The following is a 25,783-nucleotide window of genomic DNA, read 5'->3' on the forward strand; positions in this document are numbered from 1 at the left end:
CCCTGTGTGTGTCTCTGGGTCCCAAATTTCCTCTGCCTATAAGGAGGCTAGTCGTGTTTGATTAGGGCCCATCCTGATGACCTCATGTTGGCTTCATTACCTCTTAAAAACCTTATCTCCAGATACAGCCACATTCTCAGGTACTGACGTTAGGGCTATCATCATATGATTTGGGGATGGAACACAATTCAGCTCATGACCGTCATTTTTAATTTTTTAATAAGCCAAATAATATAGAAACTTATTATTATTATTATTATTATTATTACTACTACCTCAAACAATACAGGTAAAGCTAAAGTCCCCTGTTTCCCTACCTGACTCCACCCAATCATTAACACTGCTATCAGATCTATTTCTAAGCCTCTGTACGTATGGATGCATATACACGAAGATATAACTTTGCTGTTTTTTTCTTTTACGTAAACAAGATCATATTGTCCATTTTGTTTTTGCAAATCTCCTTTTCTTCTCCTCCTCCTTCTTCTTCTTCTTCTTCTTCTTCTTCTTCTTCTTCTTCTTCTTCTTCTCCTTCTCCTCTTTTTTCTCCTCCTCCTCCTCCTCCTCCTCCTCCTCCTTCTCCTTCTCCTTCTCCTTCTTCGTATGTATCTATCCCATTGCTGCCCTGCCCCAGGGCTTAAGCATGTTCAGGCATTTTTTGAAATATTGAAAAGAATGAAAGCATGGAGTATAATTTTGCTATGAATTTTCTGGCAGTCACCTAATATTATAGTCTCATTTTCCTTGTGTGTAAAGTGGAGGACAATAACTGTAATACTCATCTCCTCGTTGTTTGGCTATTAGTAGTTATCCTTCACCTTATTTATTTTTGTTTTTATTTGTTTATTTTTTTAAGTAGGCTTCACGCCCAACGTGGAGCCCAGTGTGGGGCCCAACATGGGGCCTGAACTCACAACCCCGAGATCAAGACCCAAGCTAAGATCAAGAGTCGGACGCTCAACCAACTGAGCCATCCAGGTGCACCAGTTATCCTTCACTTTAATACTCAGCCAGTATTGTCCAAACACCTGTCCTGCATGACCATCAGAGGTCCAGTATCCTTATTCAGTTTTACTTCCTTGACATTTCTTCCAACCCAGGGAACGCTTTAATTTTCCACAAATCCATCCTAGTAGGTTGCTAATTTCTGTTGACCAGGCAGCTCGTCTGCTGGCCTGTCTGCAGCTGTTCTCTCCGCTCTTCTTTTGCTCAGAGACCCAGACTACTAACTCAGTTCCCCAAAGAGCATACCTAACACTGCAAGGTTTAGCTTAAGGAATTTTACCAATGCCTTCCTGATAGCATCACTATCATCCTCATTATTATCACCATTATTATCTCTCAGAGAAGCCTCTGGATTCACTTCTGCCAGCATTTCCCTTTCACAGGTAAGGAATCAGGCGTTCAGAGAGGGTGAGGGACTTTCCCAAAGTCACTCAGCTAGTTGGTGGGAGAGCAGGGCCCCGTCCAAAGTCTGGCTTATAGGGGAGGAACCACATCTCATTGGAGCTGCTTCACACAAAGGCATTAAGTCACTGAACCACATTGTGCGATAGTCATTCTATTTTCCATTATCTTCCATTTTCTCTGAATAAATCAGGAAAGCCTCCTGGAGTATCTAATATCCTTGTAAAAGTTCTCTAACACGTGCTAGTCTCCCTTTCTAACAAGAGAGCAGGCAACAGTATCTAGCTAGAGTTTAATCACACTGTTTTGTTTTCCTTGTATTTATTTTTATGGAAATGATGATTTCCCATTGATGTAACCTCATAAATGTCTTTATTATTGAAAGTGAGTAGACTTACAGAAAAATATTAAGTGAACAGTAATGTAGGTAGTCCATTGAAATGGCAAAATTGTGCAATTTGGGGCCTCAAGGCTAGGGGACACTGCACATAACAATGAGGAACTTAAGACCGGATGCCAAATCCATGGCCTGGCCTGGCCTGGCCTCCTCAGTCCCCGGGAAGGGAAGGGGGATGGCGCCTCTCTCCCCAGTTCCTGGCAGGAACCACAAGGAGAGGCCCCTTGACCCAGCCGAGCTCCAGCCCCAAGAAGAGCCAATTCCAGACCCACCAGGAGCTCAGCCTTTCCTTTATGCCGCCTTATTGTCCCACAGGGCTCCATTTCAAGGGAGATCTCCATCTCTCTTCATGTAACAAGAGTCCCCAGCACTGTTTTTCCTCAAACAAAAAAAGTGCAGTCCGTTTTCTCTTCCAGTGTAATTAAAATGGCAGGCAGCTTTGCAATGGCAATTTATTAAAGGTCTGTAAAGAGTTCAATCACAAGAGTAGCCTCCCTTTCCCGGCCCAGCCACCAGGTGGGGGAGGGGTGTGCTAACAGCTCCCTCCCCCCCCCCCACCCCCATCCCCTGCCCCATTCTGTGAGAAGACTTTTCCTAAAGCACAGCCCTGATCTTGGCCCTGGCTTGTTCTGTTCAACGTGCCTGCTTCTCTTCGGCTAGTCTTCTTGGCTTGGCATTGGAGGCCCCTCACAGTAAACCCACTATAGTGAGTAGAAGCTCATTGGGCCAGAACTTGGGATTCTGGGGTTCTAGTGCTAGAGTGACTCCTAATTTGCTCTGTGACCTCTGCTGTTTCCTTCCCCTCTCCAGGCTTGTTTTCATTTCAGTAGTAGGAAGGGATCAGAGTCTCCTCCAGGGCTGACTTTCTGTGGCTGGAGCCTGAATTAATTGACCAGCTCAAGATCAAAGAGGCTGAAAGAGCCAGCACTGAAGTCCAAGCCTCAGACTTGACCACCCCCAGCCCAGTCACTAAGAAGACTTTGAGGCTTTGCCCCTTGAGATTGTTCTGGGCCTGAGTGCCCTATGTCAGGAAAAACAGGTCTGCTGGTAATTAAACTGGGCTCCCCACTTCCCAAGGGGTTTCCTTACCTAAATAACCAAACACAGAGCCCTAGAGAGTGAGGAAGCTGCTCACACTTGACCTCTTTTAACTCTCTCTCATCCCATCCCAAATGACTGGTTCCAGCAGGAGAGTTTTCTGTTATGTCTTTTAAAAAGGAGAATGTTTTTGGGGCGCCTGGGTGGCTCAGTCGGTTAAACATCCGATTTCGGCTCGGGTCATGATCTCACGGTTTATGAGTTAGAGCCCCACGTTGGGCTCTGTGCTGACAGCTTGGAGCCTGGGGCCTGCTTCCGATTCTGTGTCCCCCTCTCTCTCTGGCCCTTCCCCTCTTGAGCTCTGTCTCTCTCTCCCTCTCAAAAATAAATAAACATTAAAAAAAAAAAAAAGAAAACTATGTTATTTAAAAAAAATGAAAACTATGTAATTAAAAAAAGGAGAATGTTTTTGTTTTGTTTTGTTTTAACTTGTCATAAAACAGATGTTCAGCATGAAAATTTTTGGACAGTATAGAAATGTACAAAGAAGAGAGTCAAAGTCAACTGAAATAGAGTAAAACCTTGGATTGCAAGTAACTTGTTCTGCGAGTGTTCCGCAAGACGGGCAAACATTTCTAATAAATTTTAACTTAATAAACAAGCGATGTCTTGCAATACAAGTAGTACAAAGAGGTAGTATGTGGCACTGAATGTCACATGATCACAGCTGAGCCAATAGTTCTTCTCTCTCTTCTCTCTCTTGCTGCGAGATTGTGGGTGATGTCTCCCATGCTCAGATGCTCGGTCTCAGGCTATGGTGTTTGGCAGAAATCAGTGATTTTTCAGAACGTTGGAAGGGGTGCCCACAACTGGCACTAGTGTATTTTTTGTAACTTCAGAGCACCTATGGACGGTCCTTTGCTTTTCCATAGAAGGATAAGCTTAGGAATGCTTTGCTTCATTCTAAGTCATTGAATAGGTTCCTTGTTAAAGTTGCACGAACAGAAGAAGATTCCATTGAGCCAATAGAGAGCAGTGATTCCATTGGTGACAGTGAAAGTCATCCTACACAATAACCCTCCTCTCTCTTGTCTCCCTCACACCAGCCACGAAGGTTTTCAAAGGGCAGTGCAGGTTAATTTATTTATTTTTCTTTATATTTTGTATTTTCTTTATTATATTACAGTATTGCGATAATTTTTGTATGAATATTTTTGGGTTGTGGAACAAATCATCTGAGTTTCCATGATTTCTTCTGGGGAAATTTGTTTTGATATTCAAGTGCTTTGGCTTATAAGCATGTTTCCGGAACAATTTATGCTCGTGAACCAAGGTTTTACTGTATTATTTACCTACCCCTGCTCAAGATATTCTTTTTTTTTCAAGATTTTATTTTTAAGTAATCTCTATATCCAATGGGGAGCTCGAACTTACAACCCCTGAGATCAAGAGTCACACGCTCCACTGACAGCCAGCCAGGCACCCGCCTGAGATAGTCTTCATAAACATTTTTATGTTCATCCTTCTTGGCTTTCTCTAAGGAATATAAAGATATGTATCTCTATAGTGAAGATAGGATCATACTAGAAACACTGTTACAATTTTTAAAAAGTCAATATCGTGACTCGCTTACAAACATAAAATGAACACTTGTCAAAGATTGTAATTTTTTTTAAGATTTTATTTTTAAGTAATCTCTACATCGAACATGGGCCTCGAACTTAAAACTCTGAGATCAAGCATTGCATGCTCTACTGATTGAGCCAGCCAGGTGCCCCTGTCAAAGATTGTATTTAACAGTAATTAATGAAAGAACCAATAATAAACTAAAGCCAGTTCAAAGGAGAATCAGATCTATCTATATCTAGATCTATACATAAATTTGCCAATAGATGCAGAGTCAGTTATTATCTTTAGAGCAATAAAGTGGTGTTTGAAATCATCTCTTAAAATTGTACATTTTCAGGCCAAGATAAATTTGCATTTCTGTGGGCAAGAATAGTTCGCATTACCGTAACTTTTCTGAAATTTGCAGGGTTGTGAAATAGCCTAGTCAAAGACAGTGAAAGACTTAGACCCCTGTAGAATCAAGTATAGCATCCAATATTCCATTGAAAGGACACTCAGTAAACTTCCAAATGTTCACCCAAATGTATATTATGGTTATAATAGCTCATATTTTGGGGGTGCTTACTATGTGCCAGGCACAGAGATATGAGTATTACCTTATTTAATCCTCACAAGAAGACTGTGAGGTAGACTCCATCGTCACTCCATTTTTACTAATGAGAAAGATACAGAGAGGTTAAGTAACTTGCACGATGTCACATAGCTAGGAAGTGGGGAAGCCAGAATTCAACCCCCTGTTAAAGAACAAAAGTTCAAGTTAATTTTAAAGATCTAATTAGCTTTATGAATCGATTTGTGAATTGGGCAGCATCCCATCTAGCAAGTAGAGGGCAGCTCAAAGGGCTACAGAAAGGGACAGCTTTTTATTTGATGATGATTATTTTTTAATGTTTATTTTTGAAAGAGTGTACAAACAGGGGATGGGCAGAGAGAGAGGGAGCCAGAGAACCTGAAGCAGGCTCCACACTGTCAGCACAGAGCCCAACACGGGGCTAGAACCCACAAACTGTGGGATCATGACCTGAACCAAAGTCGGACGCTCAACTGACTGATCCACCCAGGCACCCCAAAAGGGAAAGGTTTTTAAAGACAGGGCAAGGAAATCATAACAGGAGAAAGGATTATTTTGGGTGAGGTCACCTTCCTTTGGGGGACAAAAGGGTCTTAATGGGTGGATTATCTCATCTCCCTTTGGGGACTGGAGAGGGCCCATGTGACAGATCAACTTATTGGTGCTGAGCATATTGCTAACTGACCTCTGAAAACTATCTCTGGGGGAGGTTGAGACTGCAATTCGGTTAGCTACTGAGCCCCAGTTTGGTGACATGGCCTAGTGTAACTGACTCTCTTTTAGACGTGTGGTTTTCTTTTTAACACCCCTAACTATGACATTATATCATCATTTATCCAACTTTTGATTGATGCATATTTGGGTTGTTTCCAGTTTTCTTTTTTTTTCAATGATGAACGTTTCAGAAAATATCTTTATGTCATCCTCTACTTTTCAGAATTCCTCGAAGTGGACTAGCTGGGTTCAAGGACGTGTGCATTTTACCCTCAATAAATGTGGCCAACATGCCCTCCTCCAAAAAGCGGAATCAATTTACACTCCCATTAGCAGCCAGCTTAGCAGAGTTTATTTTCCCACATCTTTGCCAACAATGAGTAAGTACATCAATCTTTTCAGTGTTTGCCTGATAGATTACAAAAAAAAAAAGAAAAAAAAAGATTTCTTGGTGTTATTTTAATTAACACTTCTTCTTAAGGCAAGAATTTTTCAGGACTCTTTTAGATGAATAATTGTCAATGCCAGAGATTACTTTGTACCCTCTCTCTTTGCCCTGTAGGGCAGATATTTAAACTGAGCAAGGTGCCCAGTGGGGAAAGGAACTGTGCAAGGCCATCCTGTGAGTTAGGGGCAGAACTGGGGCTCTCCTCAGAGTGTTCTGAATTCTTTCAGAAATAAATAGAGCCTTTCTTTTGAGCCTCTCTGACACCAGTGTTGTTTTTAGTCTGAATACCAGAGGGAGTAACGGGGACCCATCAGAAGTAAGCCCTTTGGATTAGTCCATCAATGGAGGTGATATAATTAGCTAGGCCATGTGAAAAAGAGAAAACTGAATTTACTACCTTATCACCAATGGACCAAACACTTAAATGTTTAAAAAAAATTTTTTTAAGATAAAATCAATAAATAAGTAGACTTTAGGAAAAATATGAGTAAATCAGTTCTATGATTTATAAAACAAATCATAAAGGTTTAACAAATTTGACTACTAAATGCCTTAAAACATGTGGCAAAACCTCCACAAATGAGTTTGAAAGACAAAAGGATACTGTGCACAAGATCCCACTTGTTAAAACAAAAAACACACATCAGAAATTACTTAGGCACATACCAATTGTTAGACCAATGATAAGACTGAAAAGGATAACGCCTGTGAACATGCTTTGCACAAAGGCAATTTTCCCCAATGTAGGCACGGTTGTTAGGACTGTTATCGTGATCTTTCTGGTTTCCAGTGATGGGGCCAAAATCTGTGCAAAAGCGTCAGACAGGGGTGCATGTATGAATCTAATGGGAGTCCTCTGTGATTCCTGGATTTTGATGTCTGTGTCTTTCCCCACGTTAGGAAAGTTTTCCACTATGATTTGCTCACATAACCCTTCTACCCCTATTTCTCTCTCTTCCTCCTCTGGGACCCCTATGAGTCTGATGTTGTTCCTTTTTAATGAGCCACTGACTTCTCTAATTCTTAAATCATGCTCTTTTGCCTTAATCTCCCTCTTTTTTCTGCTTCATTATTCTCCATAATTTGTTCTCTATATCACTGATTCTTTGTTCTGCCTCATCCATCCTTGCTACTGTGGCATCCATTCATGATTGCAGCTCAGTTATGGCATTTTTAATTTCATCCTAACTAGTTTTTACTTCTTGTATCTTCGCAGAAAGGGATTCTAATCTATTTTCAACTCCAGCTAGTATTCTTATTATTGTGATTCTAAATTCTGGTTCAGACATCTTGATTGTATCTGTGTTGGTTAAGTCCCTGGCTGTCGTTTCTTCTTGCTCTTTCTTTTGGGGTGAATTCCTTCGTTTCGTCATTTTGAAGGGAGAAAAGGATTTAATGAGGTAGAAAAAAATTTTTTAAACTTAAAGTTAAAAAATATTAAAATTAAAAAATTAAACACACACACAAAATTGAATAAATGATGCTAGATCCTAAGTGTGTTTTGGTATGGGCATTGAAAGTGCTTGATAGATTAGAGAAAAAAGGGGAAAGAAGAAAAAAAAAGGAAATTGTTTGAAAATTTGAGAAAATGAATACACTGAAGTAGACTAAAATGAAATGATGGAAGTAAAATAGAATTTGAAAAAATTTACACAAAAGTAAAAAAAAGTACAAAAATTAAAAATATTTTTAATAAAAATTGAAAATAAAAATGAATTTTTTCTCTTTCTGTATTCAAGAAAAAGAAAATAAATGAAAAGGAGAAAGAAAGAAAAAAGAAAATTAAATAGATGGACCTAACAGACTGACATATGACCGAAATTACTTCGTTTTCCCCTAGAAGTCAGACTATGAAGTGCTTTATAGTCCATAAACTAACCAGGCAGTGAGACTTCTGTTGAACAGCGAGGTTGGCCCAGTTGGGCGGGGCTTAGTGTAACAGCTTCATTCTCCACTAGATGGCGCTGCTAGCCTACTGGGGTGGATTGTTGTGGCGCTTGTAGGTGCCTACGAGCGTGCGCGGGAGTGTTGAAAATGGCATCACCCAGCTACTCAGTCTCTAGTATCGGAACTCTGTTCTCCCTGATCAGCAATTGCACATCTGTCCTTTGTCTTCAGTTTTCGTCCACTCCCAGCTTTTTACACTGTCCGTGACCAAGCCCCAGGTAGTACCTCTCTCCTGAGTTTTGTCTCAGATGTAGCTGTTTTCTGCAGCCCCTTACTTCTAAGGGATTGTGGCTTTGACCCATTCGCCCCTCTAGGGGAGGGTCTCACTGAGCAATGGCTGGGTGCCGGCTGCACCCAGGAACGTTTGTGGGACCATGCTGCTGTCAAAGCCCAGAGACTGCGGCTGGGTACCAGCCCACCCAAGAAAAAGTTCGCTAGATAGTGTAACAGCAGGATTTCAGGGATTATGGAAAATCACAACACACATCTGGCACCAGGCTTCACTCTTAACGACCTTTTTCCAGCACCAGCGAATGTGGCCTTTCTCTGGGGTCTGCTGGGCCCAGGTGGCCTCAACAGTCTCTACCAAATGTCCTTCCAGCAGTGGAGGTGCTTCTCCCCATGTGGCCCAAGAACCTCCCGGACCCCACTCTGCTTCTGGGGATTCGCCCTTGCCACCAGAGCACTGCCAGGTATCGAGCTGTGGAGTTGCAGACTCTGCACTCCCCCTGTTTACAGTCTTCATGGAATTTAAACCCTCTCCTTTCTCCTTTCTCCCTTTTAAGTTCAGTCCCTGCGGCTGTTTCCAATTTTCCACTTTCTCTCCAGCTGCTTTTGGGGAGGGGTGCTTTTCCCGTGTTCTCCCCACCATCTCTGTCCTCTCTCCACATGCAAAAGCACCACCCTGCCCTCCACGGCTTCTCTCTCCCCAAGATCACCTCTCCACGCCATGTACCTGCTGAGTTCTGTGGTTCAGGTTGTGCAGGTTGTTGTATTAATACTCAGATCAATTTTCTAGGTGTGCAGGATTGGTTAGTGTTGGTCTGGCTGTATTTCATGGACGTGAGACACACAGAAAACTTCCATGCTGTTTCGCCATCTTGGCTTCCTCCACAAGGGTGCAGGTATGAAGGGGACTATGGGGGTGTCTTTGAAAATAACCACGCTAGGTTTGAATCCTGGCTTTGCTGGCATTTGCCAGTCCTTTGGCAAGATATGTAGCATCCAAATCCTCATCTCCTCATTTGTAAAATGGGGGTGGTGATACCCACATCTCACAGTATCTTTGAGGAATCAATAAGATGATGGATGTGGACTGCCTGGCACAGAGCCTGGCATTTATTAGACAGTTAAAAAAATGTGTGTTCCCTTTCCATTCTCTTCTCTGAGAACCCACAGGGATTTCCCAGACTCCTCATTCATTCAACAATGTCTATTTCATACTACGCATGCTGGGCACTGTGCAGGTGCTAGGGAGACCAGTGTGAATGTGAGAGAGGCAGTTCTTGGTCTCTTGGAGTTTATAGTCTAATGATGTTGGACACAGAACAGATACTTTTGCAAAAATGAATTATTTACAACTGAAGCAGAGCTATGAGGAAAAGAAACCCAGAATGCAGCAGGAGCCTTGAGAAAGCTGAGGAAAGGCCTCTGAGGAAGGGATCTGAGGCACAGGGGAAGCAGCATCAGTTAGAGTGAGGAGAGCCCTAAAACGCCCTGAGCAAGGTGGACCCGGGTTACCTGGAGAAACCAAAGGAAGGCCAATGTGACTGGAGTTTGGGTAGGGCATTCCCAGCTGGAGAATTTTGATTCTCGCATTCCAGACAGAAGTTCATCCCTGTATTGGTCTGGACATTCTATGACCAGGAACTCAATACTTAGGTAAGCTGGTCCATCTGGGCGATGGTTGGTGCCCCTAGAAACTCAGGTGCAACCTGTTGGCTACTGTACCATTGCATAGACCACTGGCGCCAACTACTTGCTCTTAACCTGAATCGATCAGTCACTCCTTCACCGAGCCTCACTTGTCCTCTCTGGACAAATGTTGTAGTCACCTGCTCTTCTGTCTTCCTCCATTGTCTTATAAGCTCCCCATCAGAAAAGAATGTGTCTTTTTCCTCCCTCTGTCCGCAGCTCCTAGCACAGACTTTGCACATATGAGGTGCTGCTGAGTGTACGTTTGTTGAATGGATAAAAAGCGATGCTTTGCAAAGATTTGGTTGTTTGTTCTAGGTAACTATTACCCCCCAATACTAGCTGTGTTTTATTGAACATCTACTGTGTGCCAGGCCCATAATTAATGTTATCTCATCAAATAGCTTTTTAGGGACTGTCACTATTTTGTCTCCATTTTCCCCTCAGCTTTATATTTTAAGAAATTCAGATAAACAGAGAAGTTGGGAGAACTGTACAGTAAACCCCCACTTCGTGTAGGTTCACCAATTTTCCCATAGCTGCTTTATCCCTGTGTGCATGTACACACACACACACACACACACACACACACACACACACACACACACTCACTTTTCCCCTGAACCATTTAAAAGCTACTGATGTGAAAACTCTTCACTCCTGAAATCTTCAGCATGTGTCTCCTACGAACAAAAACACTTCTCTCCACCATTATGATGTCACTGTCACACTCAACAAATACAAGATTGATAATACCTAAAAATAGTCCATGTTTGAATTTCTCCAGTCGGCCTGATTACATCCTTTATAGCTTTTTAGTTTTCATCTAGAAGTATAGAAAGCATTTAATTGCGATGTCTCTTTAGTCTCCATTAACCTGGAACAATTCTCCCCACTTCTGGCAGGGGGGCAGGTGGTCTTTCATGTGTTTGCCATTTCTGAAGAGTCTAGGACAGTTGTTTTAGAAAATGTCCCGCAATTTAGGCTCGTCTAGTATCGCCTCATTATTTGATCAAGTTATACATCTTTGGGCAAAAATGCTATTCAGATGATGCCATGTTTTCCTAGGGCATCGCATCAGAAGGCACATGTTGTCATGTGTGCCGTTGGTAGTGATGCTGAACTTGATCACTTGTGTGAGATCGTAGAAAATAGATATTGGTCTCTGCCCTTGGTTCCTGGAACAGGGCTCCTGAACCCCTTGTAATGTCCTTTTTCTTTCTTTTTTTCCAACATTTATTTATTTTTGGGACAGAGAGAGACAGAGCATGAACGGGGGAGGGGCAGAGAGAGAGGGAGACACAGAATCGGAAACAGGCTCCAGGCTCTGAGCCATCAGCCCAGAGCCCGACGCAGGGCTCGAACTCACGGACCGCGAGATCGTGACCTGGCTGAAGTCGGACGCTTAACCGACTGCGCCACCCAGGCGCCCCTGTAATGTCCTTTTTCTAAAAAAATTTATTTAAATCCAAGTTAGTTAACATATAGTATGGTGATGGTTTCGGGAGTAGAATTTAGTGATTCATCACTTACATATAACACCCAGTGCTCATCCCAACAAGTGCCCTCGTTAATGCCCCTTGCCCATTTAACCCATCCCCCCCACCCAACACCTTTCCAGCAACCCTCCATTGGTTCTCTGTATTTAAGAGTCTGTTATGGTTTGCCTCCCCTTGTAATTTCCTAAGTTATTGGAGCACTAGGATCGTGTTTTGTTCTAGTATTTGGTCTTTCACCCCAGGTCCTGACACTGAGCTCCTGAAACTCTTGTGATTTTCCTAGGGTGATAGGAGTGTCTTTTGCTCTAATGGTGGGCTCCTGGATGGCTCTTGGATGAGGGCTGGTCACCTGAAAGACAAAGCCATGATTAGATGTTTTGAGCTTTCAGCCCTGCCTCTCACTCCCTCTTGAGAAGAGAGAAGGGTCGGAAATGGAGTTAATGATCAACCATGCCTAGGTGATGAAGCTTCTACAGAAGTCCCCAGAGTATGGGGTTCAGAGTGCCTCCAGGTTTTCCAACACATCCACACATGGAGGATGACATATCCCAACTCCATGGCGACAGGAGTTCCTGTGCTCAGGACCCCTCCCAGAGCTCACCCTATGGATGTTCATTTGGCTGTTCCATATCCTTCATCGTAGCTTGTCATAAACTGGTTAACACAAGTGTTTCCCTGAGTTCTGTGAGAAGCTCTAGCAAATTAATTGACACTGAGGATGGGGTTATGGGAGCTTTTAATTTGTTGCCAAATTGGACAGAAGTTGTGGGTAACCTGGGGACCTACTGCTTATGATTGGCATCAAAGTAGGGTGGGAGCAGTCTTGTGGGACTGGGCCCTTAATCTGGGATCTGATCTATCTCCAGATAGATAGTGTTAGAGTTGAGTTAAATCATAGGATACCCAACAGGTGTTACAGAGAATTTCTGGTGTGGACCACCCCACTCCTGCCTCAACCACACATTTGAAGTGTCAGAAGTGAAGTGTTGTGTGTGTCAAAAAGGGGACACACCGGACTGAGCTGAGTTTTTCTTATACAACTTGGTTAGGGTGGTGTCCACCAGATGTCTTCACTGTAAAGGTACATTTTCTCTTTGTAATTAATAAGTGATTTCTGGGGAGATACTTTAAGACTGTATGAGTATTTTGTTCCCCAACAATTTTTCACCAATGTTTTTCACATCCATGAATGATCTTACCTGAATCGATTATTACTATGGTGATTGCAAAATGATGATTTTCTAATTTCTTTTACATTTATTAGCTGACAGTCTTCTCTGTAGCAGAGCTCTCTCTCCATTCTTCTTTTTTCCTTCCTTTTTTTTTTTTTTTTTTTGATTGGAGTGTAGTTATGCACTCATGGATTACCTTTTTCTTTTATGGAATGCTTTCTGAATTTGCATGTTATCCTTGTGAAGGGCCATCTAATCTTCCCTGTATCATCCAATTTTAGTAGATGTGATGCTGAAGTGAACACTGGATTATTTTTTAATTTAATGTATAGCGATCCTTTATCACCATTGTTCATTTTGATGTTCAACTTGTCCCAGATTTGACCAGCGGGAGATGCTTTAAGCCAGGTTTTGTGTGCTTTAATGCGTCTCCAGTAGCTTTGAGCACTTCTTTGCTCTCTGGCACAACAAGATATTCTAGGTTTACTTTTACCTTTATTCTAAATAGCAGAAAAAGGAGGCCCAGAGAAGTAAAATGGCTTGCTGCCTCGTGGTATTTGTGAGATACTAATCAAGCTCAGGACTTTAAATTCCAAATTTCTAGGAAAGTATTAAGCTGATAGGCCAGCCTTTCCTGTAGTGCAGAAGGGACCTTATCAAGACATGTAGACCCCCAAACCAGCTGAATCTTTAGCTGACTGCACTCAGAGCTTGCCTAATAAGATGAAAACATTTGGATTATAACTTTGAACTTAGACAATTAGCAACAGATTCCCAGGATATTTTTTTTGATTGAGGAAGTTATAATTTGGGGGGAAAGAGCATAGGTTTTGGATTCCAAAAGAACCAAGTTTTCCTTTAAAACCCAGGCAGGTTCTTCCCTTGTATTTGTCTTTGGGCAAGTTACTTCACCACGTTGAATCCCAGGCTCTTCCATCTGTAAAATGGGTTCATTCATAGAAACTGCTTAGTCTAGTGTCTGATACATGTTAAATGTTCAATAAATGAAAGCTACTTTACCAACAAGACTGTTATTATTAAAATCTGAGAAAATTCTGTTATTCCGAATTCTGTTATTCTGGGTTAAGGTGATAGAAAAAGCAATGGATTTGGATTTGGATTTAGATTTTGAAGATCTTACTCCCTCTCTGTGACCTTAGACAGCTCTTGTCCTCATAAATGAATTTCATTTTCCTCACTTGTAAATCAGGGCTCATGGTCCCTCCCCTGCAAACTTCACAGCATCACTCACCAGATTTCATGAGCACTTACTATATGCAGAATAATCAGAATCTTAACATTAAAAGCAAAAGGTAAACATCACTGTACCCCTCCTTTAACACATGATCGATTGGCAGGTTCAGAGCCACTGAGTAGGGATTCCATCCCGCTCTCTCAGACATGCCCTCTTTCCTTTACATCACAGTGTTCAGAAGAGCAAGTAAGAGCTGGATATGACAGTGTTCCGTAAAGCTGCAGCACGCTCTAAAGGTGATAGAGTATAATCAGCAATATAATTACATTCCTTCCATGGAAAACATCATTGGGAGGAGAGCAGGAGACTTCGGGTATTTTTTTTTTCTTCTTGTCTATCTTCAAGATAATTTGTGAGGGTCTTAGGTTGATGTTATCTACCAGGGGCCCTTACACTTCAAACAATAACTGGCTGAAGGTAGCAGAGATTCAAGCCAGTCCAGAAGCAAATACCTCAACTGAGAACACCGGTAAGAAAATCTCTTTGAGGGGCGCCTGGGTGGCTCAGTCGGTTAAGCGGCCGACTTCGGCTCAGGTCATGATCTCACGGTCTGTGAGTTTGAGCCCCGCGTCGGGCTTTGCGCTGACAGCTCAAAGCCTGGAGCCTGTTTCAGATTCTGTGTCTCCCTCTCTCTGACCCTCCCCCGTTCATGCTCTCTCTCTGTCTCAAAAATAAATAAACGTTAAAAAAAAATTAAAAAAAAAAAAGAAAAGCTCTTTGAAACTGTAGTTTATCTAGGATACCATTTCTTTTTTGTTTGTTTTTTTAATTTTCTTTTTATTATTTTTAAAAATTGTATTAATTTTTAAATATTAATTCCAATATAGTTAACATACAATGTTATGTTAGTTTCAGATGTACCATATAGGGATTCAACAGTTCCATACATGACTCAGTGTACTCTTTAATCCCTATCGCCTGTTTCACCCATCCCTCCACCCACCTCCTCTCTGATAATTATCAGTTTCTTCCATACAGTTAAGAGCCTGTTTCTAGATTTGTATTTTTCCTCTTTTTTTTTTTTTTTTTGGTTTGTTTTGTTTCTTAAATTCCACTATGAGTGAAATTGTGGTATTTGTCTTTCTCTGACTGACTCATTTCGCTTGGCATTATATCCTCTGGATCCATCCATGTTGTTGCAAATTGCAAGATTCATTCTTTTCTATGTCTGAGTAATATTCCATATATATATATATATATATATATGCATATCACATCTTCTTTATCCATTCATCTCTCGATGGACACCTGAACTGCTTCCATAATTTGACTATTGTAAATAATGCTGCAATAAACATAAGGGTGCATTTATCCTTTTGAATTAGTGTTTTTGTATTCTTTGGGCAAATACCCAGTAGTGGAATTACTGGATCATTAGTAGTTCTATTTTTGATTTTTTGAGGAACCACCATACTGTCTTCCAGAGTGGTTACACCAGTTTGCGTTCCTACCAACAGTGCACAAGGGTTTATTTTTCTTTACATCCTTGCCAACACTTGCTGTTTCTTGTGTTTTTTATGTTAGCCATTTTGATAAGCATGAGGTGATATCTCATTGTAGTTTTTGATTTGCATTTTCTTCATGGCAAGTGATGTTAAGCATCTTTTTATGTGTCTCTTGGCCATCTGTATATTTTCTTTAGAGAAATGTCTGTTTATGTCTTCTGACCGTTTTTTAATTGCATTACAATAAAACCTTGGTTTGCAAACATAATTTGGTCCAGAAGCATGCTTGTAACTCAAAGCAATTGTATATCAAAGCAAATTTCCCCATAAGAAATCATGGAAACTCTGATGATTTGTTCCACAACCCCAAAATATTAACATAAAAATGGTTACAATGCTGTAACATAATACAAAATAATAAAGAACACACAAAATATAAAGAAAAAGAAACAAATGAACCTGCCCTTCCCTTTGAAAACCTTCGTGGCTGGTGTGAGGGAGACAAGAGAGAGGAGGGTTATTGTGTAGGACGACTTTCACTGTCACCAATGGAATCACTGCTCTCTATTGGCTCAATGGAATCTTTTTCTTTTTGTGCAACTTTAACAAGACACCTATCCATTGACACTTGCTTTTGTCTCTTTTTGAGGATCTTGTGGAAATGTGACATTGCATTGTCATTAAACAGATTCATTGCTCGCACTGCTATAGCCTTATTCGGGTGGTGCTTTCCTACAAAATTTTGCACTGTTTCCCACATTTTACACATCTTTCTAATCTCATTTGAAGTGAGGGATTCCCCCGCCATTTTCTTCTCCTTCTCTGTAGACGAGATCTCCTCCATAACCTCTTGATGTTGCTTGAGATGCAGACTCATCAGTATGTCGGTGGTCAACTCCTGGCCATGTTCCTCCACCAGCTCTTCAATATCATCCATATTCACCTCCAGTTCCATGGTCTTCCCCAAGGACACAGTTTCATTGACAACTAGCAGCTCCTATTCATGAGCAAGCCCTCTAAGCCATGTCCAAGAACACAATCAAGCCACAGCTTTCTCCAAGCAGAATTGAGGGTTCTCTTGGTGACCCTATAGCAGGCTTTATCCGTGATCTTGAGGCAATTCACAATGTGGAAATGATTTTTCCAAAACTCTCAGAGGGTTAGGTTTGTTCCTTTGGTCACCCTGAAGCATCGCTGAAATAGTGCTTTTGTGTAAAGCTTTTTAAAATTCGAAGTGACCTGCTGATCCATGGGCTGGAGGATTGGAGCAGTGTTGGAGGAAGGAACTTGATATTAATGAATTCAAATTCCTCCAGTAAGTCGTCCTCAAAGCCTGGAGGATGAACAAGAGCATTATCCATAACCAGCCAGGCTTTGAGTGGCAGATTCTCTTCTAAAGTGTATTTCTTCACTGCAGGACCGAAAACCTTGTTGATGCTTTCAACAAATAAGATACGAGTGACCCAAGCCTTGCTGTGGGGCTTCCACAGAACATTTAACTGGCTCTTCTGCACCTTGCATTTCCCGAAGGCTCCTGGATTCTCAGAATGATACATGAGCAGGGACTTGACTTTGAAACCCCCGCTTGCATTAGCGCAAACGGGAGTGTTTCATGGGCTTGTGACCGGGCATTGCATTCTCTTCTTCTGTAATGTAGGTCCTCTTTGGCATCTCTTTCCAAAAAAGCCCCGTATCATTGCGTTTAAAAACTTGTTCCGGCAGGTAACACTCGGAAACCATAAGCTTCTGGAACTCAGAAGTGAACGCCTCAGCTGCCTTAGCATCCCAACTCACAGCCTCTCTGTGCCACAAACCTTATGGATGCCCCCTCTTCTCTTAAAGTTATCAAACCATCCTCTGCTTGCCTTGAAGTCTTCTTCTTTTTCTGTTGACGTACCTGGCAGTTTACTTACGTCAGTGCACAAGGCCTTTGCCTTCTCTCAGATAAAGTTCTCGGTCGCAGTATTACCTGCTAGTTGCTTCTCATTTATTCAAAACACAGGCAACTTTTTTACATCTTCCAGAACATGTGGCCATTGCTTTGATATTATCATGACTCCTTTTGCTGCATCTAGCCCCCTTCTTTCTTCTTTCTTCTTTAATACTATGCAAATGGTCAACATAGACTTCTTTTAAAATCTTGCACTTGCATACCTGTTCATACTTCTCGATGACTTCCTTCTTACCTTCCACCATAGTCATCTCCGTCTTCTTACTACCTTTCTTTTCAACCTTTTTCTGCATGGGGGCCATTATATACACTCACATGGATGTTGACTTCAGTACAGTATTAATGAACTCTTGTCATAGACTGTATTTAATGTAACTGGTAATAAGGCAGCAGAGAAAGGGGTCTATATCTAAAGGCAGCCTGACCTGGAATGAAGCAAAGCATTCCTAAGCTTTCTCTTCTATGGAAAAGCAAAGGACTGTCCAGAGGTGCTTTGAAGTGGCAAAAAATACACTAGTACCAATTGTGGGCACCTTCCAATGTTCTGAAAAATCAATGATTTCTGCCAAACAGTGCAGTCTGAGACTGAGCATCCAAGTATGGGAGATAATCACACACAATCCTGCAGCAAGATATAGGTAGGTAGGTAGATAGATAGATAGAAGAAAAAATATTGGCTTAGCTGTGATCATGTGACCTTTGACATCACATACTACTTGTATTGAATGACATTGCTCATTTATCAAGTTAAAATTTATTAGAAATGTTTGCTTGTCTTGCAGAACAATCACAGAACAAGTTACTTGCAATCCAAGGTTTTACTGTATTTGGTTTTTTGTGTTGAGTTATATAAGTTCTTTATATATTTTGGATACTAATCCTTTATTGGATATGCCATTTTTTTAAAAGTGCATTCACTTATTTGGAGGCAGGGAAGGAATGCAAGCAGGAGAGGGACAGAGAGTGAGGGAGGGACAGAGAATCCCAAGCAGGCTCCGAGCTGCCAGTGCAGAGCCCTGTGCGAGGCTCTAACTAACAAATTGCAAGATCATGATCTGAGCCAAAACCAAGAGTCGGATGCTTAACTGACTGAGCCACCCAGGCACCCCTTGGATATGTCACTTGTAAATATCTTCTCCCATTCAGTAGGTTGTCTTTTAGTTTTGTTGATTGTTTCCTTCACTGTGCACAAGCTTTTTCTGTCGTTATTTAGGACACTGTTTTGAAGAAGAAAGAGGATGAGGATGAGGATGAGGAGAAACAACCCTAAAATCCAAACCCAATAACTTCAGTGAGTGTCGGACTTCTGGCCAATTCAACTGAGAGCTAGAAAGTGGGGAGGCAAAGTGATCAAAAAGGCTGGCCGATGTCATCACTCTGGGTGGCCGTGCACCCAGATATCAATTCTACTACATTAGATAGGAAAGGCTACTGGGACACTATGAACAGTACCTGCCCACCTCTGTGTCCTGAAAAGAGAAAGACACAGGGAAATAGTCTCACATATGGGATACTGGCTCAAAGCATGGATCACTTCCACAGGACAGCAAGCAGTGGATCCCAGTGGATCCTGGGAGCCATCCTAGTGCTGTATAAGGCCAGCTGTTCCTGGATCATGGGCAGAGCCCATTAGGCACACAGTGAATCCTGCGGGCATTAGGCCATTGCCACTTTTGCTGTGAAGTGAATTCCTTAGCAAGAGGCTATGCTATGTGTCATACCATGACAGAGTGAAAAGCTTTCTGTAAGCCCATGGGCTGTGGTGCTGGCAGAGGCAAAAAAAAAAAAAAAAAAAAAAAAAAAGCACAGGAAAAGCAAATCCAAATAAAAAATAAATATAAAGTATTTCTGTGAGGACAATTTACTTGCTCCAGATGGAGTTAGTTACCGGCAGAACAACAGGCAGACATACGAGGGAAAGTGTTAGCTTCCTTCTTTGGGAGAGGGAAGTGCATAGGAAACACTGCAGACAGAAGACTGTTAGCGGGTCAGATTGTCCGGGTCCTCTGAGACCTCCAGACACCTGCATGTTTTCATAAAAGAAACCTGGCAAAGTCATGTGGTCAGCCAACACTGAATGACTTCTTGAATCCAACAACTTCTCGAATCAGAATTTGGCGTCCAGCCATCTCAAGCCCATGGCTTCAGTGGAAGATTCTTCACTCGGCCACAGAAAAGCCCTGAAATTTCAGTCTGTGCCCCGTAGCATGCATCTCAAGACTTGAGCCTCCCATTGTCTCAGTTGAAGATACCTAATGCCCTCAGAAGCAGTCACCTTACTGGTTGTATTATCTTTCCTCTCCCTTTTAGGTTGCTGAGAATTTGACTTCAGCTTTGTAAAAAGTCCCAAGAGAAAAAAACAAATCTGGATATTTTATAGAAGTGAACTCACATGGTAAAAAAAAAAAAAAAAAAAGTCCCAAGAGACCAAAAGAGATTATTTTGGTGATCACTGTTCCATGAGCTACTCCTAGTTCCCATATGGGAATATGGTCAGGATCCCAGTGCCTTGCATCTCAGCTCAATGACCATGGATCTGTTAGAGGTAGAGCTAAGTTTTTTTTTTTTTTAATTTTTTTTTAATGTTTATTTATTTTTGAGACAGAGAGAGACAGAGCATGAATGGGGGAGGGGCAGAGAGAGAGGGAGACACAGAATTGGATGCAGGCTCCAGGCTCTGAGCCATCAGCCCAGAGCCTGACGCGGGGCTCGAACTCACGAACCGTGAGATCATGACCTGAGCCGAAGTCGGACACTCAACCGACTGAGCCACCCAGGTGCCCCTGTTAGAGGTAGAGCTAAGTTTTTAGTAAAAGACAATCTAGGGGCACCTGGGTGGCTCAGTCGGTTAAGCATCTGACTCTTGCTTTCGGCTCAGGTCATGATCTCACGGTTCATGGGTTCAAACCCCACATCACTCTCTTCCCTGACAGCTTGGAACCTGCTTGGGAGTCTGTCTCCTTCTGTCTCTGCCCTTCCCCTGCTTTCTCTCTATCTCTCTCTCAAAATAAATAAAAATAAACTTTTATTTTTTTATTTAAAAAAATTTTTTTTTTCAACGTTTTTTATTTATTTTTGGGACAGAGAGAGACAGAGCATGAACGGGGGAGGGACGGAGAGAGAGGGAGACACAGAATCTGAAACAGGCTCCAGGCTCCGAGCCATCAGCCCAGAGCCCGACGCGGGGCTCGAACTCACGGACCACGAGATTGTGACCTGGCTGAAGTTGGACGCTTAACCGACTGCGCCACCCAGGCGCCCCTAAAAATAAACTTTTAAAAAAAGTTTAAAAAAATGACAAAATGCCTAAAAAAAAAAAAAAAAAAAAAAAAGACAAACTAGAGTGGCCTGCTTTCCCTTGAGGTGAGTGATCCAGGGCAACAGCGACCTCTCCTCCTTTGCTGCGCAATCTTCGTGGCATCACAGGCTTTTCTTCTGCACAGATGAAGCCCTCGCATCTGGGTTCTAGTTGGCAATAAAGGAGACAAGAGTGGAGGAGTCTTGCTGGATATCTTAGAACTCAGACCCAGGAGTGGCCAGCGTCACTCTCACTTATCTTTCCGCCGGGGAGAAGTCAGATACGTGGCCACCCTGACCACAAGGGAAGCTGGCAGAGATGATCTAGTGGGACAGGCTTATGCCTGGCCACAAGGCTACTTGTAGGCAAAAGAGGGGAGAAGCATTTTGGTGAACAGCTAGCAATCCGCTATACATCATTCGAAATAGTGCATATTTCCTTGAGGGTCGGTATTAGTTTCCACGGGCTGCCAGAACAAAGTACCACAAACTCAGTGGCTTAAAACAAGAGAAACATATTGTCTCACATTCTGGAGGCCAGAACTCTGAAATCCACCCTGTTGACTGGGTCACGCTCCCTCTGAAGGTGCAGGGAAAGAACTGTTTTTCATGTCTCTTTCCTAACTTCTGGTCACTTTCAGGAGGTTATTTTTGTTTGTTTGTTTTTTTTGTAGATAGGTGCATCACTCCAATTCTCTGTCTTGGCATGGCCTTTTCTCTATGTGTCTCTACATTGTCTTCCTTTTATATGTGTCCTAACTTCCTCTTCTTTTTTTTTTTTTTGAGAAATGTTAAATATTCTTTATTTAATATTACACATAAACCACACTAAAATGTCTTTAATTAAGCAAAAGGCACATTTTAAATGCAGGAGATTTTATTTAATTAATTAATTAATTATTTTTCCCCTACAGCATTGCCTGTGAAATGCAGGAGATTTTAATTAAATTGGCATAGTTAAGGGGCGCCTGGGTGGCGCAGTCGGTTAAGCGTCCGACTTCAGCCAGGTCACGATCTCGCGGTCTGTGAGTTCGAGCCCCGCGTCGGGCTCTGGGCTGATGGCTCAGAGCCTGGAGCCTGTTTCTGATCCTGTGTCTCCCTCTCTCTCTGCCCCTCCCCCGTTCATGCTCTGTCTCTCTCTGTCCCAAAATAAATTAAAAAAGTTGAAAAAAAATTTTTAAATTGGCATAGTTAAGACCAAAAAGGTTAAGTGGACATTGCCAGCTATCTTGCCTTTAACAGGCTAACACACATAACTTGAAATACATCCGAGTCTTGCTGTTCTGAGACAGTGAAGGGATTTCCTCAGTATTTAAATATATTAATATAACCAGTCATATAAATCTAAATATAAAACCAATCTCCTGTAAGTTTAGAGATGGCATTTACCATCTCTGTCAAAAGCTGAACGTTACTAATCAATTCCAATCATATTTTTCGAAGGGGAAAACAACGATAGCACTTGCTGAACCAGGATTACTGTCAAAGTTCAAAAAGCTGATTATATGCATGTAGCCACAAGCCAATATTATTCAAATAAGGACTGTCCAAAAGAAATATTCTGTCAGGCGTTCATGATCTGAATTCTGGGTATGAGACCAATTTAAACAAGTCATGAGACATTTTTGTTCTGTAATCAATAAGGCAAAGGCTAACTATTACTCCTTAGTGGCTTTTTTGAGATAAGCTATCTAGTCTGCTCTTTCCCTTGCCTTCTTAATGCCAGCAAAGATCATTTTTGTTTCAGGGATGTACTTCTTGGGATTCTCCAAATACTCCATCAGTGTCTCCTCTCCCCAGGAGGTGCCTTTGGTCTGGTTGGCATCCATGTAAGAAAATCCAGGGGTTTGACCTGCCTTCCACCCAAATAAACCCTGGAGATTTGGCCCAGTCTTGTGCTTGCCTCCCTTTTCCGCGTCATGGCGCTGGGCACACTTCTGAACAAAAATCTTGCCCTGCTCAACGTCACCCATTTTTTTTTAATTAAAAAAAATTTTTTTTATATTTATTTATTTTTGAGAGAGAGATGAAGTGCGAGTGGGAGAAGGGCAGGGAGAGAGAGGGAGACACAGAATCCAAAACAGGCTTCAGGCTCTGAGCTGTCAGCACAGAGCCCAATGTGAGGCTTGAACTCGTGAACCAAGATCATGACCTGAGCAAAAGTCTGATGCCCAGCCAACTAAGCCACCCAGGCAATCTAACGTCACCCATTTTTAAATTGCTCTTTGGTCGCGCATGAAACGAAGGTGCCTGCTCACAAGCTAGATGCCCCACTCTCTCAATTTCCTCTTTTTTAGGAACCAGTCATTGGATTAGGGCTTACCTTATGACCTTATTTTAACTTGATTGCCTCTTTGAGACCCTATCTCCAAATAAGATTACTTTTGAAGGTACTAGGGTTAGACTTCAACATATCTTTTTTTTTTTTTTTTTTTTGGTGGGAGGGCTCAGAGCACACAATTCAACCCATAACAGGAAAAATTGTCTGCAACCGACCTTTGGACACTGATATCTGTGTCATTTGTAACAGAAGCACACCTAAGAAAACAAAGAGAATGTATTGGAAGGGTATTGGGTAGCTCCTGGAACCAAAGGAGAATTTGAACAAGCAGGCTTTGGGAACAGTAGAAATCTGGGCAGCTCCAGGAAAAAACACAGGGATGTCTCCTTAGGGCCTGCCTTCCACATGATTCCGCTCCAGTGTCCTTCTGGCCAAGTGCCCCTTCTCTCAAGACACAAATGCCTGGAAGAGTCAGTTGGGTCAGCCTGTGGTGGAACCAGGGACTCTTTAGGGGTTTGTGAATTGGATCCAGTGATAGACAGTCCTGCCATGATCCCTGTGGGAGGGGCAGTTCCCCAAAAGAAAGAGAAGGGCAGCTTCTATCAGAGACAGGGGAAAGGATGTGTTGTGCAGGCAAAAAACCACAGCTGTTTGCTACACGTTGTAATTCATTTGAGAAAGATATTTCAGCTCAGGCAGTTACATTTCTAAGTATATTGGCACTTAAAGGAGCCATTTAGTCATCTGGAAAATGCAGGGCTGTGGAAAAATGCAGTGTCACGTGGTAAAAGGAGCATTTGTGGTGGAGTCAGGAGAACAGGTTTTTGTTTTTTGTTAATTTGCAAGTGGGATAGCTCTACCCTGACAAGATCAAGAAAAGCTCTTGGAAACAACAAGAATGTTCAACCAAGTCTCAAGTTACTAAATGGAAATAAAAACCATATAATACAAATCAATTTGAAAAAAGGCATAACAGAACCGAAACCATTATTCAAATCAGCTATCAAGGCAGTTTGTAAAGGAAAAACTCATCAAAAGTGCAAAGGGTTCTCTGTTAAGAAAAAAGAAAAAAAGACACTGGATTCTACTTTCAGGCATAAAAAATGAAGGATGGGAAGACTTGAGATTATAAAGATGTCATTTCTCACTAAGTTGATTTATGCAGTGTAAAAATCTCAGCTAAAAAAAAAAATCACCTCAGCCAATCAAAATCTTAATTACGTTTTTAAACTTGAAAACGAGAGTCTAAAATTCCTAGGAAAATGTCAGGCCCTCATTGCCAACAAGCTTCCTCCCAAGGAACAGGGCCCAAGTTTTGATTCTGACTCTACCACTGAATGATCTGTGAGACTTTGAGCAAGTATATATATAACCTTTTGGCGTCTTATTTTCCTCATCTGTGAAGTGCAATAATTATATTTTCCTGCTTCACAGAGCTGTAGTAAGGATCACGTGAAAGAAAGTATTTGAAAGAGTTTTATAAACTGTAAGGCACTCTTCGTGTTATAACTGTGATTTTTTTTTTTTTATTCCCCCAACAATGTTGGGTAAGTGCAAAAATCACAACTCCTCTTTTTTGCAAAAAACCAAACACCTTTTCTCTTATTAAACTCAGTTACATGATGATTCATAAATGCTGATTTCCATGGAGGGGAGAGAAAAGCTAATGGGCGTTGCTGTTGCGCTAGAGGGAGCAAGCGTTCACTTGGCCGCTCATGGGTCCTGTGAGCCCAACAAGATGTTTATGCCTCCCAGTGGCCCCCTCTTCTCCATCCCTCCATCCCGAATTCATTTCCCATTGGTAGAATGGAAGGTTTTGGACTTCATGGGGTTTGAGAGAAAAAAAACTTTGGAGTCTTTACAGATCTCAGTTTGTACCCTGGTGCCAGCATGTACCTTAGATAAGTCACCCTTTCTTTTCCTGGGTTTCAAAATCTATCAGATGGGGATGATAATATTTACTTCACCAAGAAGACTCGAGAATTAAATGTGATAATAAATACAAAGTGCCTGAAGCGTGGTAAATGCTTGATAAGTGGTAGCTCTTATACTTGCCATAATGTTAATAATACATATAAATTAATAAATATAAATTTTATTATTATTACCTCTAAGGGCCTGTGCAGCTCTGAAAGTCTAGGATAATATGTCAGAGCAAAGCTAAAACAGGGAGAAAACAGAAGATTCCCTTAATAGGACTTGAGTTAGTATTGCAAGTGGGACATTCTTCTGGAAGACAGGCTGTGTTCACAGGGCCTTATATAACCTTGGTGACTCACTACCAGAGCTTAGCTCAGCCTTGCCTCCTCTGAAAAAAGGGGAGAGAGGAGGGCAAAGCCATATGGTCTTGGACAGAGGAAGGCCCTGGTTGGGAGGCTGCAGCTGATGGTCCCCTCAGAGAGTCTACTCTAACTAGATTTTTATTTTTATTTTTTATTTAATTTGTTTTCATGTCTATTTACTTTGAAGGACAGAGAGAGAGAGTGCATCATGTGCACACACACGAGGAGAGGAGGGGCAGAGAGAGAGGGAGAGAAAGAATCCCAAGCAGGCTCCACGCTGTCAGCGAAGAGCATAATGCAGGGCTCGCTCTCATGATCTCATGAGATCATGACCTGAGCTGAAGTCAAGAGTTGGACATTTACCCGACTGAGCCACCCGGGTGCCTAACTAGATTTTTAAATTCGTATAAAACGTGTATTTAACTGAGGGGTTTTCTTTTTCTGCAAATAATTTTTTAAAAGATGTTTGTTATGTTTTATGTTATGTTATGTTATGTTATGTTATGTTATGTTATGTTATGTTATGTTATGTTATG

At 41.8% G+C, this 25,783-nt stretch overlaps 1 protein-coding gene and 1 non-coding gene across 2 annotated transcripts; both read right to left on the reverse strand.

Annotated features, from left to right (window-relative positions):
* Nucleotides 1–12,937: 12,937 nt before the first annotated feature.
* On the reverse strand, nt 12,938–13,041 carry LOC121035217 (U6 spliceosomal RNA). Its single transcript, XR_005792803.1, has one exon. It is a non-coding gene; the product is annotated as a U6 spliceosomal RNA (small nuclear RNA).
* An 8,833-nt stretch (nt 13,042–21,874) lies between these two features.
* LOC121034919 (cytochrome c-like) lies at nt 21,875–22,657 on the reverse strand. Its single transcript, XM_040482158.1, has one exon. It carries the CDS (start codon nt 22,655–22,657, stop codon nt 22,376–22,378), a length of 282 nt encoding a protein of 93 aa, XP_040338092.1. The 3' UTR covers nt 21,875–22,375.
* Between the last annotated feature and the right edge of the window lie 3,126 nt (nt 22,658–25,783).

The sequence above is a fragment of the Herpailurus yagouaroundi genome, unplaced genomic scaffold (assembly GCF_014898765.1).
Source record: "Herpailurus yagouaroundi ecotype Mexico unplaced genomic scaffold, PumYag 160, whole genome shotgun sequence".
Classification (NCBI taxonomy): domain Eukaryota; kingdom Metazoa; phylum Chordata; class Mammalia; order Carnivora; family Felidae; genus Herpailurus; species Herpailurus yagouaroundi.